The following is a 14,927-nucleotide window of genomic DNA, read 5'->3' as shown; positions in this document are numbered from 1 at the left end:
TTTTGATAGAGATTAAGTTTTGCGATCATACTTTGAAGATCAGTTTGCTCTTCTTCTACCAGATTGATTCTCTGAAAGTCACCCATTGCGTTTGCAGCTACCACAGCTTCTAATTGAATTATTTCAAATGAGATATTGTTACAAATCTGTAATTTTGCTTCCCAGTGCGAATAGTGTCATCATAGGAAATACCGTTTTACAATAATCTGTATTGGATGCTGTCGGATGTCGAGCCAGTGATCCCAGAGCTTGGTGACAAACTTGGCGACGAATTTGACAACAAAATGGATAATGCTCGAAACTTTGAGAAATTTATCGATCCGTCCATTATTACACGCACATTTTAGTTTTTCCTTTATTTATACACTAAACTCTAATTGTATTTTAAATTTGAAGCTTCTATGTCTGCTAGAAATGCCTTAGAGTTTTGATGATCGGTCAGTCAGTCAATCAGTCAGTGGCAAAATTCACAAACTTTGACTAGTTATAATTCTTAAACTATTGGTTCAAATTTAATGAAATTTGAAATATACTGTGTTTATATAATGCCTGCTTGGTTACTGAAAATTCAGGCTTCTAGTTTTATCCACAACGAAGTTATAGGGGGTCGAAAACGGCCTGAATTGCTTCGAGAAAAGGATGGTACGGCTGTGCCGCTTTTTTTCCCCTCGACTTGGCGGGTTGGCGGGGGCACTGCCGTGCCTCCAGATATGATTTGTAGAGGTTTCAAGGCCATTCTGTTTTCCTAAATAAATGGGAGATAAAATTGATTTGTTAAGGCAGTTTTTAAAATAAAGTGAAGATGCAATTGAATAATAGAAATATTATTTTTCTATATTTTAGATTTTGCAACATAAATTTTTTATGTGTGTGTGCGTGATATTTTCTGAGACACTTTGGAATATTTTAAGTTATCAAATGCAAGTAACGAGACAAATGTTACACGATTTGTGATTATATTAGACTGTATCATTCAGATACTCTTTGATATTATGAAGATAATGCAGTATCTTTATAATATTGCAAAAATTATTCTCATTCTTCAGTGGATTTCATTGTACTAAAGACAGATTTAACCGATCTAGATGATTTATGCACTTTTCACTTTGCCAGATTGGTGGGGAGCTGGAATTAAATGTGAATTTTCTTTCCAAATTGGCAACATAAATGATCTTATCTCCTGATGTTTCGGTTTGGTTTTTATCTCGCGGATATTTATGATTATAACTTCAATAACACTATTGACGAAATGAACTACGCTCTTCAAATATTTTTATGCCTTTTCCCCCCCCATTGTTTAGGGAAGGAATAACATCCTGAAGTAGGTAAATTGTTACGCATATTAATGTTTTATTTGTATGGTAAAAAATGATGTATATTATTTCGCTTCATTTTATTTATTAAAATATTTGCAATGTAAAATGAGTGTGCTTAAAATGAGCGTGTTGAATGGACTTAAGATATTTGTAATTTGAAACATCATGCAAATGAATGCTATTTTTTTTTTCAGTGAAAATTTGTTTACTACATTACTAGAAATTTATTATTTTTTTAATTGTAATTTTTTTACCAGCTTTTAAATTCTCTTAATTTCCGTAATCATTTTCTCTATTTTATAAATTTGTTAACTGATTATGTTAAAATGATTACAAAATTAGTGATTTTAATTTTCTGCTATTTGTAACAATTTAAAAATGCGTTAACTGGAATGACAATAATGATGAAAGCTTTGCATTATTGAATCAAAATCACTTTTAAACGAAGCTAATTTTTTCATGACATTTTTTATTAACAGTTTATACTTAAGTATTATATTTTTTTTGGGGGTATTTTCAAGTTGATTTTCAACTTATTATTTAGTTATTTAGATTTTATTATTATTAGATGTTCAGTTATTTAAAAATTACATTCTAAACTTGGATGAATGATGTATATAAAATGTAGGTTATTTACTGTTTGTTTTAATGTATTTAAAATAAATTAGATTTAGTGTGCAATATCAATTGCTATCAAGATAGTAGTGCCTTAGATGTTTCAATAATTTGGCAAATATCAAACCGAAGACTGCCAGTTTAATGATACTGCAGATTTAATAGAAGTTCACTAAAAATAAATATTAATAGCATAACCTTTTATAAAATATCACACTAATTGATATTTATGCCACTAGTAAACTTCTAGCTTAACTGCATGCCATTAATGAATTTTAGGTATAACTGCATGTAATTGTTGAAAACTATCAACAGAGTAATATGAAATCTTTAGCAGTTAAATGTTTATTTGCAATAAACATGACATATTGGCGAGTTTTTTTTTTTTTTAAAGTTAATCACAGGCTTCTGGTTAATATATAAAGAAGCATTTATTGTATTAAATATTACAAAAATATTTATTAATCTGAGCAGCAGACTGTTATTTATTTTGTTCCTAAATTTTTGACATCTCCTTACGCAATGATTTGTTTTCTTTTTAATGTTCATCTTTCTATTACTGAAAGTCTGGATTTGTGCAGTGTTAGATTATTGAAAGAATCTACCATACTAGAATGTGGATCGTGTGAAGAATGCATTTCATAATTAAATAATTTATTTTTCAGATTTTTTCCAAGTTTTGAATATTGAATGACTATTAGGAATAAAAGAAATGGATACAACTATAATTAAGACTGTGGGGTGTCCACTTGACCATGATTTTTTGAAATCATGGGAACGCTTCAATTTAGGAAGTTCTCATGATTCTGATTACTCGGAGACAACTAATGAAGAAACTAAAATTAAGCAAGATGAGTGGATTGAAGAGTTCTCTTTTGACAATGTTTCAGATTCTAAGTATACGTTTTCTGAATGTTCAGATAAAATCACTGAAATAAATTCTTTGAATAAAAGTAATTCTGAAAGTATTTTTACAAAGGACAAGCCAAATGAGGGAGACATATCATTTAAAAATAAGGATTTAATGAACTTTGTAATAGAGATTGATGCTAAATCTACATTTTCTAAACATTCAAATAAAAATGATGAAGCTGCTTTTCAGAATAAAGATGATACTAAGAAACTTACTTTTGAGAATGACACAGAAGATATTGAAAAACTGTTTTCTTCTTTGTCACTCAAAAATAATGAATTATTAAATAACAATTATGAAAGTGATTCTGATACATCTACTGGGTATGAATCTAATTCTGATTCTGATGAGCAAGGTCAATCAGCTGTCTTAAGAGAACGGTATCCACAAAGGCATAATAGACCAGAAAACAACAAACAATTGAGAATAACTCCTTTTCCTCAGAATCATGCAAAATTTTGTAACCAGCATTTTAGATCAGAAAATTCACAAACATCTGTGAATATTAGTCCTATGTTTGATAACTTCAATGTTTTCCATAATGGTTGTAATTTGCTAAATAATATTAGCAATACAAATGGTGAAGAATATGATGCTTCTTCTTCCATTAGAACATTTCATTCATGTTTTCCCAGTTCGGAGTCTGTGACTGGTGAAGTTTTTGAAAATATTTTTTTAAGTAGAGTGGAAAAGCAAATAGTTAATAATGTTATTCCATGTAGAGCAACAAATAAAATAATTGATGATATTATTCCATATAAAAACACGACAAATCAAGTAATTAATGGTATTATTCCATGTGCAGTTATGGATGAGATATTTGATAGTGTTGTTCCATCTCCAAATGATATAGGTAATGATATATTCTCTGCAGAAATAAATGATATTCCAAATTATAATAATTTAGAAGAAACATTCTTTTCTGAATCAAATGACACAAGTTATAATGCATCTGATGGAGAAAGGAAAACTGTTTTAGATTCTCATTTTGAAAATTTGCCTTCAGAAGAAGTGGATCAGATGCTAAAAGAGTTTATATTAAAATTGAAGTCTGATCATTTTTCTAATCAAAGTTGTGAGAATTTATCTGAAAACTTTCAATTGCATGAACTGTCTAGTAATGAATTGGAAAACTTTTTCGATAATTCTTCGAAATCTAACCAAAATAATGTTTTCGCTTTTAAGGAAAGCAATTTTTCAAAGCACAATCAACAAAATTTTGATACAAAAATTGGACATACGGATTCTTTCTTATCAAAAGAAAACCTTAAAGAAACTTCAATGCATTCATATTTAGCTAAAAGAAACAATGTTTTGGGGAAATTAAGTAAATTCCATGACAGTAAATCTGGTAACTATTCTAACTTGATTTCTGAGAATATTTCATCAATCAATCGTGAAAGTTTATCACATAAAACATCTGATTTTGTGAAAGTATCAGAAGAAATTGAGCACAAGATTGTAAAGTATAAAGAAATGGATAGGATCATAAAAGGGCAAAAGCCTTTACCTTTACACTCTGATTCTGTTACTGAACTTAGTTGGGATATGTTTCCGTTTGTTGAAATTGATGATAACTCAATTTCAGAATGTGTAAATACATCACCTAATATTTCTCAGTACAAAATATCTTGTAAAAAGAATGACTCTAAACAGAAGCATACAAATGAAACACAGAAATCATTGTCTAAAGTTGAACAGCCCAAAATTTGCTGTATGATTAGGTAAGTTGATAAATATTATTAGTCATATGTTTCACATTTGTTCTAGTATTTTAATAAGAGTTTTTATCAGTATTTTTTTAAAGGTATGACTTTTTTTCTTTTCTTTGAATATAACCACAAATTCATTAATTTCATAGTAGTTCTTGATAAAAATTCAAAACAACTGAAATCATTATTCTATCTAAAAATTGTGCACATTATGAGTATAATATCAGGTAATCAATTTTGTAGAATATTTTTGTGTGTATTTTAATTGCCGGAAAATAAATGCCATCTGTAATATTTTGTTAAATGACTTTTTAATTATGGGGTAAATGAAATCTCGCCTTCCCTCTTGAAATGTGGATTTTGTTAAAACAGCAAGAAAATACATTTCTTATTTGAAGTAACAGGGAAGTTGAGATCTAGGTTTTATCTGATTACTTAAAATAGTTTTTTATAATTAATAATCCATATAATCTCCATACATAGATTCTGTATATGGTAATTACATGAGAGTAATATAATTAATGAGGTATGAATATTTCATGAGAGTAAAACTTTTGAAAGATACTTAGAGGAAAGAATGATTAATTTTACTGAACAGAATAAGTGAAACTTATAATTAGATACAATTACAAACTGATAAGCAAAATAAAACATTTTGTTGCTAATAGTGTTGGTAACAGCCACAAGAGGAATTTCAAACTTCATTTAATTTACCCCTGAGAACATATTTTTCAGTCATCATTTTAAAGGCTTTAGCTTCTTTTTAAATGTTATTTCTTGATACTTGCTATTGTTAAATAATATTTGCTTTTTATGTGTATTTTAACTGTTTAATGAAATATATAACAAGCTTGTTTGATGTTTAAACTTGCATCTTGATTTTTTTCCATACCTATTAATATTTTATTAATACTTTGTAAAAAAAAATCTTTTTTCAGAACAGTTGCTAGAGACAAGCTTTTTCAATCCCCATCATTTTGTATAAAAAAATGGCACCTTGAGATTGAGGAAATAAGACAGCAAATTAAAAGTGGCCTGTTAAGAAATGAAAAAAAGAAAATTATTCATTACTTAAACAAAAACAGAAGAACGAAGTATAGAGGAACGTGAGTATATCATCAATCATTTAGATGCGTGTGTATATTATCTATGCTAAATTTTGTCTTATTCTGGCATTGGACAATATTAGGGCCTTTCTTTTAATAAACTTAAATTTAATTTTATATTCCAATTCATTTTTGATTTAAACAACATGTTAACATTTTTTAATCTAAAGTTTTATTTTAATAGCTTTATGAAAATGTATATGGTTTATAATATATAATTATATGAGTATAAATGTATTTAATTGTAAAAAAAACAAAACAGAAAAGAATCTGGCCAATTGCATCTATAGATAGTAAAGTATTATCCTAATATTTTATAATTCATATGATGTGGTTTAAAAAAAATAATTATTTGGCATTAAAGTTAGGATACTTTTAAAATGTATTTGCCTGTGTCTTTATCGGAAATCTGACACTATATATTATACTTCTTTTCTATATAAAAGTAATAAGTTCACAATGTTTATCTTCATGATAAAAATTGGCTATTTGTTGTTTCTTAAAGAATAAATCGTTGTCCGTAGAACTATTAAACTTGGTGATTAATAATTTCCGAAAGAATTTTCTCATAAAAATGATTTTTGTAGCGTTTTAATGAGAGGAAAAATATTTCAATGATATATTTTTTGTCAAGAATATTTATCTGAAAATATTGTCATCTGCTTTCAAGGTTACAGTATTTTGTTTCCTCTCTCGTGAAGGAAGATAGTGGAAAGAAAGGAAGCTGAGGAAGAAAGGGAGGGGGGACAATACAAAAGTAACGGTTTTGAGATCGAAAAGAAATGCCCATGCAACGTTCGACCTCACGCAAAAAAAAAAAAAAAAAAAAAAAAAAATTAGCGAAAAGTGCGATAATGCATCACCGGCGAAAATTCCAGAGCAAACAGCGAGCGATAACAACACTTCCTAAATACATCAAGTACAGGCGGAAGAAGTTGATGAGTTTTTTAACAGCATGGAAAGGGGACTCCCCGTTTCATAATTGAGACTACAATTAAAGAATTGTTTGGGCAACAATTTAAAATAGCGATCTTTATAGCTGTTAAGGGGACTCCCCGTTTCGGAACTGAAACTAGAACTAAAATGAAAACCCGGGTAACATTTTAAAACAGTTAAATTATAATTGTTAGATCTAAAAGTCATGGGGATACCATGTAATCCAAAAATTTAAGATAATCAATCTTTTTTTAACGCTTATAAAATAAATTTATCGCACATACTGTTTTGAACTTAACTAATGCGAAATATTTAAAAATAATAAAAAGGGGAAAATTAAATAATTTATTATTTAAATCTATTTATTACTTATTTGAAATATCAGACAGGAAAACGATTTTTTTTTTTAAATTCCCAATTTTTGTTTTACCTTTAAAAAGAAAAATAATCGTTATTAACTTGGAAAATTCTAATTTTTGATTCTTTATCTTGTTTTGAAAGCTTGTTCTGAAATCAAATTAAATATTACTATTTTTACTGCTTTTTACGTATTCATTTAGCTACAATTTATAACGAAAGATTAATTGCATTTAAAATTTTACGTGCTATGCTAACTTCTATGGAATTCTTTCACCTTTTTTTTTTGTACGTAAAAATATGATCAACTGAATATATTCAATATGATGAATAAATCGATTGAAAGATAAGTTTTTAAAAGCAATAACAAATTTCTTATTAATGCTTTTTTTTTAAAAAAAAATCTCTTCCTGTTTTTTTAAATCTTTAAACAGATCTTAAATCTTAGCAGTTTCATTTTTTTTTTCTTTTCGAATTTGTATTTTATTAATTTTTTACAGGTTTTCGAACTTTTTTCTCTATACAACTTTCATATAAGAAATGTGGAATTTAGAGTGTTCCTAATTGGGATTTAGAAAACCGTTTTCTTTAGGAATAAACTTTGAATGAAAATTAAATATATAAAATTCAAGAATTTTTCTCCAGTATGAATTATTAAACAATTTATGAACTTTTTTGATTGCTTGCCATTATTTTTGTAATACTTTTTCTTATATTTGTTCAAGTGAAATGAATTACTGACAGATTTGACATAAAATGTGATTGATATCTACATTTGTGGCGATCACAAATCGTATATTATCTCTGTAACGTAATGCATCTTTGAGTTTTGTTCACAAATGAATATAAACTAATCCAGAAATAGTTTTTTCATAATCAGGAAGGCCTGAAGTGGAGAAGTTTATTAAAATTTTACATTCGTTTTTTTCTTCTTCTTTTTTTAGATTATTTTCAGTGACGTAGCGAGAGTAAATAGCGCACTGTGCATGACATTTTTTTCTTGCTTTTTTTTTTATTTTTTTAATTGAAAGAGTGACGTAAACGTCCTAATATTTCGTTTAAATTGCGCCTTGCGGCATGGGTCATCTATACCCTTTTGGCACTCTTTATGTAAAATATCACTTTCGTCGCGTCACTGATCAGTTATATTTTATATACTTTTTTTACGAGATAGTAAGAAACTACAAACATGTGCATTAGTGTGATGTACACAGTGGGTCATAAGAAATTGCATATTGTGCAATTTGAAGTATACTCCAGACAGCAAGACTTACTGGCGCCTGGTTAATGAAGTTAAATAGTAATAACTTTAACCGGCTACTCCGATCCACCACTAGGATCGTGGTTGCCTGGTGGTAAGGTCTAGGTTTCGGAGTCGCAGGGTTTCTGGTTCGAGACCTAATTCCACCAAAGAACTGTCGTGTAATCGGGTCTGGTGCATGTTAAATCCGTCGGAGCCAAATGTTCTCCCGCTGGTGTGGTGTGGAAGTTTGGAGAGGAAGATGTCAACTCAGATGTCGTCCTCGTCATCTGATCGTGGTTCAAAATTACGAGGTCCGTCCCAAAATAGCCCCAGTGTTGCATTAAAATGGAACGTTAATATAACCATACCAAACCGATCTATCATCAAAGCAGCACACAGATTAATTTGATGGATCGGACCGCCGCGACAGAAACATTGATGGGAACTATAATTGAGTTCTAAGGGCCTTCACCGGTCTCTGTACAACACTTGGTGGGAAGCACGTTCTGTGATCGATCAATAGGAGATAGCGACTCCATCATTTCTGTACCCACCCGGGTGGTGAGAATCAACCACCATTCCGGAAGCTTCTCATCCTCATCTCTGAGGTGCTCAGTGGGAGAAGCTAAATGGTAAATCTAAATGAAACAAATGATCATACTATAATGCGGATAGTTCGCATTATAATATGAAACTATTCGCATTGACAAAAAAGCTATACCTTAATTATATAAATTATATCTATCTTCCAACAAAAAATTACATCTTTGTAGCTCACGCAATTATTTCATGTGTTCACCTTTGATAGAGGCTTCGTGCTTTGAGAACTTGCGATTCCTCGGATTGTTTTCGATATACTTTATTGGCTGACGGCGAATTTTCTATTTTGATCGGCTGAGAGGAATTTGAAACTGCTTTGTGCTTTTTGACCCATTTTATTAAAATAAAATCTACCATTACTTCAAATATATTCAGTGTCTTACTACTATTTATGTTTGAATGGGAGAAGAAATATTTTTAAACGTATTTGAAAATAACAGGAATATTTTTAAAATAACAGCATCTTGAATTCGTTTTATTAAATTAGCAACACATTTTGCACCTACTGGTATAATATTTGTGGACTAACATCCTTTTAAACAGCAGTCAGATGACGTAGCTGTCCCCATCTAAAGCCTTCTGCGTCATGTCAATAGGCCCGTTTTATCAAATAAATAAAATAGACATCTGCCTAAGGGCCCCTTATCTTCGAAATTTTCAGACTGGTTTAATTTTCAAATTCAACTCAAATTAAATTTTGAAGCATTCATTATTAGTTATCTTTTGTGTTCTCTATTACATTTCTTTGTAATTCTAAAAGATAAGATACTTTATAATTTAAGAAATCGTTCGATCATATAATTAAATATTATCTTAAATGTATTACTATTTTTCTATTTAAAACTAATTTTAAATTTAACTTTTGTATTTATTTTATGCGTGATACATTTAAGCCAGCTCCCACGATTTCCGCAAGTTGGCAATCAGTCCATTTTCTATTGCGTCCCGCGTTTTTCGCAGTTTAGAGTGTTTATTTTTACGATTGTAGATTCTTATTTTATCATATTATTATCGTGTAACATATAGTCTCAGTTCACTTTGTTTGAAAAATATTTGAACTTATTTTCAACAACACATCGCAACACACAAATTACGCAGTCAGAGGATTAAAAGGGATCCCCAATTTAATGTTGAACTGTTTCTTTTTGTCTAAATTTGTCGCATAAAACTGCTCATTTATAGATTAAATTAAAATCAATAAGAAGATATCCCATTTGGTTGTTGAAAAAGGGAAGTCTTCGTGGCTCGCCTTGCCTATGGTGCGCATCTTCAAGAGAAATTAATATGCATCAGACCCGTATACACTACAAATCTTCTGTGAAAACAAATCTACAAATCTTCTTCAAACCCCATATCTTATGATTCCAGTACAAAGACCTCTCCACTAGGTCAAGGTCTCAATGGAAAAGTCCAGGCTGCGGAAGCGGAGGGTTTCAGGTTCGAGACTCGATTCCACCGAATAACCGTCGTGTAAGCCGGTCTGGTGCATGTTAAATCTGTCAGGGCCAAATGTTCTCCCGCTGGTGTGGTGTGGAAGTTAGGAGAAGTGGGACGGTGGCAGCTCAGGTGTCGTCCTCGTCATCTGACCACGATTCAAAATTACGAGGTCTGTCCCAAAATAGCCCTAGCATTGCTTTAAAACGAGACATTAATATAACTGAACTGAACTTGCTACTAGGCATCATGTTTCTAATCACAATTTATGGAAAAATAAGCTTTATAACTGTGTTTATTAATTTAATAAATTTTAATTATTTCATTTATTTAATAAACTTTAAAATACAGTACCTTAATAATTTAAATAAATTTAGCTAATTTTTTTAATATTATTTTTTTTTTTTATTTACAGAAACTTGCACCATGCTATCCGATCAGAAAATATAGAAAAAGTTTTCTGCATTGTGGAATACCACAAAATGTGCCATGAAACAATACCTGAAATAAATTTAAGAGATTCTGACAATAAGGTAAAACAACTTCAGTTTCAATTAAATATTAATATTTTTTAAATGTTAGTAATAACTGTTTACATTTTTTGGTGATTATTTTTAGCTATCTGAGTGGCATAGTAATCATAAATAATTATTTTTTATAAGTCATTGGAAGTACATGCTTGAAATAGTTTAACTATCAATTAAATATTAAAAACATTATTTTTACTCTTCCTATTCTTTGGGAATTTATTAATGAAAGATTTATATTAATTAGTAATAGAATAAATGGAATTTCACCATGTAAGAGAAATTTTTAGGCTAATAAGTTTTCAAGAAGAAAATTTAACCCTTTCTGGATCACTATCTGTTCATAAAAAATATTTTTAAAAATTTAGAAATATTTCCTATTTAAAGGTAGTTATTAGATCCAGATTAATTAATTATTAAGCTTAGATTAATTAGTAAAAATTAATTATTCAGTATTCATTTGAATATTTCAGAACATGAGATACATCAAATCTTCACCAGCTTTATTGAAAACAGTAAATATTACTCTGCTGTTACTAAATGATATGACAAGCCTATGAAAATTTAATAATGTAACAGTATTAAAATTTATAAAAATAAATTATCTTGTAATTCTGTATTTTTAATAGAATTATTTCATAAAAGGATTTTGACAAATGCAAATACTCGAATTTTAGCAGATATTAAAAGAATAATGTTTTTATCTTTAAATACTAAATATGAAATGCAGTATTTAAAAAGTTATTCTTTAAACAAAGAGAGAACATTATTAACAGATGTTGGATAAGTAATTAATTAAGATTACATTTGTATGTATATATTTTGGATAAGCGCTGATTTCACTTTACATTAAAATTACCTCAACTTAAAAAAAATGATTCACAAAGAAAAAAATAATTTAATGAAAAATGACAAATTCTTCCATGTGTTAGATCTGTGAAATAAAAATATTATGTAATAAAGTTATAGACACTCTCTTTAATTAATTTCATTTCTGTAAACCTTATATATCAATATTAATTAAATTATAAATAATAAGCTGACTTGAAGCTTTTTGTTTTTCAGACAGTTTTAGATTATTCAAAGCAGAAAGGACTGGATTTGTTGACTGATTATTTGAGAGAGAATAATGCAACAGAATCAATTAATGTTTAATTAGATTTATGTTTATATAATTGTCATTTTTTCTTATTCTTATTTTCTTTTGCAAAGCAAGATTTCCAAGCATCATTATCTTCTATGATATATATATAATTTTTGTCTATTACTACTAAGTAGTTATTTTAAATGACAACATTTTATATATAATGTTTGGGTTTTATTTGACTTGTAATGAACTTCATTTTACTTTAATATAATGTGCAATATGCAAGTCCATTTTAGAATTTAAAAAAATTAGTTCAAATATATTTTTATTCTTGTTACTTTGAGATATTAAAAAGGAAGAATGACATAAATCATTGTTTGCATGTTTATATGTATAAATGTTAAATATCAATTTTGTAAAATGTTGATTTAAATAAAATTTTAATTTCTTTATTACGGTGTCTTGATTGTGCATCTATATGTTGAAGAAGTAAACTGCTGTAAAAGTACCCAAGCAGATAATTAAGTAAATTAATTTATAGGCTTTAAAATATTTTTTGTTTTATTTCAATATCTGCTTTTATTTATAACAATTACTATTTTTTTTACTGGACTTAAGTGATATTAGGCCATCTAGAAAAAAACCAAAGAATCAGTCACCCAACCCCAATTACTGATACACTTTTGCCAAGTTTGTTTGAAAAGTTATGATTCCTAGATAAACAATCAGTTCTTTTTTCCTTACCACTCTGTATCTCAGAAAAATCTCAAAAATACTAGTTCATTGTTTATTCTCTATAGGAAAAAAAACCACTGAGTGTTCATCTAATATTCTACTTTTTATTTGGAATGAAAACTCATGACTGATAGATAAGTCATCAGTGATTGCCTATTCCCTTCCATTTTCATGAGAAATCTCAAAAATAGTATTTCTACACTCATTCACAAAGCAAAAAATTCTGACAGAATCTCCAACCACAACCATTGTGCAAATGCCACCACTTAATATTTTATATGAAATATCATGGCTCCTAGAAACTTCATCAATGACCACTTAATTATCCCCCCCCCCTCTTCAATTTCAAGTGATACCGTAAAATAAACTTTGACAGAGCCTAGAATCTTAGCAATTAGAGTAATTTTGCCCTTTTACAAATCTAACTAATCAATCATAATGTTCTGTATTTATTGTTTTAATATAATTTTAAATTTTTTTTTGTGATAAGATATAGTGTATCAGAATAAATTGACATGATTAAATCAATATTGCTTACATGGTAGTGCACAGCTGATCACCCAAAGCAACTAGTTAAATACATAACTTTTGTTAATCGCACTTAATATCTGTGCTTTGGTTATAACATCCAGCTGCTTCACAAAATTTGAATATAAGTCTTTTCATTATAGCTCAAAATCGTTTAATATGTGTGATTTAAAAATAATAAAAGAAAGCATTTTGGTATTTTTTATTAGAATCTCAGAACTGAACTGGAAGATTAAAAAAAATATATGTAACATGAAATGAAGAACTCTAACTCATTCCTAATCATAGGGAAAATCACAAATTAGCATTCTTGTCGGTATTATCATACATCTCTCCCCTTCTTTACAGATTGTAATTTTTTGACTTTGTGATTTGAGGATTGCAGGTTCGAGACCTGATACCACGATGTACATAGGACTGACATGATTTAAATTAGTCATTAATAGGAACAAATGCAAAGGGCAGAGCATCTTTAAAAGTCCTTAACAACTGCTTTTTCAAATGGTTTTTATATAAGGACCTAAAAAGTGTTTATTTTTCTTTCAGAATATTTTAAAGACAGCTTTAATAAGAAAATTGTATAAATTAAAAGAGTTAGATGGAGAAATTTTGTTTACTTTAGAAATTTTGTATGATTTCTATATTTAGTTTTATTTTTAACTTTTTTTCTTCTTTTTTAAAGGAATCAATATATCAATGAAGAAACCATGAATGTCTTTTTTTTTTTGTAATACTGTTAACTACAATGTAATAAAATTTTAGATATGAAATGAAGATTTTTTCTTAAGAAATGTCTATGAAAATATTTTTAAATACCTCCATTGTTTTTGAAAAATAGTCGGTAATTACTGGTGGTATTCTGTATTTATATTTATATAAAATTGGACTATCTTGTCTTAATTTAAACATAACACATAATTCTATAATAAGATACTACACAATATTTATCTTGTATTTCCTCTAATGAGGCTTATTTTTTAAGATAAAATTTGACTACTTAGTTTGAAACATTTTCACAGTAATGTGGAAGGATGAAAAATGGGATACTGGTATTGGTTTTATCCTTATGATTCAAAATTTTGTGATCCTTCCTGTAAACACCCTTTATATATTTGGGTAGTTTATCTAGGAAAATCTGCATCTAAATACAATTTTCTTGAATTGTTATCTTTGGCTTTAAAAAAAATCATTTTGTAATAATTTTTGTATTTGTGACGAAAATACTTTCTTCTACCTATTATTTCTAATTGCAAATCATTTATTCATATAAAGAACATTTTTTCAAATATGAAAATAATCTTATATTGGAATATATTTTTAAGGCATTTCTATGTTAGTATTCATCATTTATATATTTAAAAGTTTTCAGATTTTTTAACTAGACGTTTATAAAATTTAATAAGATATATAAAAAGGTATAGACATAGCAAATTCACAACTACTTAGCTTTTCAAGTATCTGAGCAGTTTTTTTTTTTTTTTTTTTTTTCAAATTATTTCAATGCAATTGACTCTTAGTTAACAATACATTTTGGAAAAACATTTATTTGGGAAGTATTTAATTACTTGACAAGTGTATTTTATATCAATTTTAAAAGCTTATTTCTAAAATCTGGAATCTATTAGATAAAAATTTTTTGCTTAAGAGCTCATAAAATTCTGCAATAAGATAAATTTAAAAAAAAATCATTTCAACTTATTAGATCAGCAATATAATTTTTTTTCAGTGATTAGTATTTTGAAATGTCAGTTGTAATGACAACACATTAAAAACTTACTTTTAATTCAATGCCATTATATATCATGCAGTGCACGTTTT

The 14,927-nt window shown here is 28.2% G+C and overlaps 1 protein-coding gene across 2 annotated transcripts; it reads left to right on the top strand.

Annotated features, from left to right (window-relative positions):
- The first annotated feature begins 1,186 nt into the window (after nucleotides 1–1,186).
- LOC129988729 (uncharacterized) lies at nucleotides 1,187–12,998 on the top strand. 2 transcript variants are annotated; one of them, XM_056096998.1, is made up of 5 exons: nucleotides 1,187–1,321; nucleotides 2,597–4,568; nucleotides 5,495–5,662; nucleotides 10,648–10,765; nucleotides 11,825–12,996. In XM_056096998.1, the coding sequence occupies exons 2-5, from the start codon at nucleotides 2,644–2,646 to the stop codon at nucleotides 11,912–11,914; spliced, it is 2,301 nt and encodes a 766-aa protein (XP_055952973.1). In that variant the 5' UTR covers nucleotides 1,187–1,321; nucleotides 2,597–2,643; the 3' UTR covers nucleotides 11,915–12,996. The 2 variants fall into 2 exon arrangements, with proteins under 2 accessions (XP_055952973.1, XP_055952974.1); XM_056096999.1 differs by having other exon boundaries at nucleotides 1,194–1,325; nucleotides 11,825–12,998.
- Nucleotides 12,999–14,927: the final 1,929 nt, after the last annotated feature.

Source organism: Argiope bruennichi, chromosome 10, assembly GCF_947563725.1.
Source record: "Argiope bruennichi chromosome 10, qqArgBrue1.1, whole genome shotgun sequence".
NCBI classification, from domain to species: domain Eukaryota; kingdom Metazoa; phylum Arthropoda; class Arachnida; order Araneae; family Araneidae; genus Argiope; species Argiope bruennichi.
The sequence above is the reverse complement of the archived record's forward strand: the minus strand, read 5'-3'. Positions and strand labels throughout refer to the sequence as shown.

Coding starts and splice junctions, on each gene's coding strand:
- LOC129988729 (XM_056096999.1), top strand. CDS start 2,644: ATGGATACAACTATAATTAAGACTGTGGGGTGTCCACTTGACCATGAT. Junction 5,663..10,647: donor AGAACGAAGTATAGAGGAAC/GTGAGTATATCA, acceptor TTTTATTTACAG/AAACTTGCACCATGCTATCC. Junction 10,766..11,824: donor TAAGAGATTCTGACAATAAG/GTAAAACAACTT, acceptor TTTGTTTTTCAG/ACAGTTTTAGATTATTCAAA.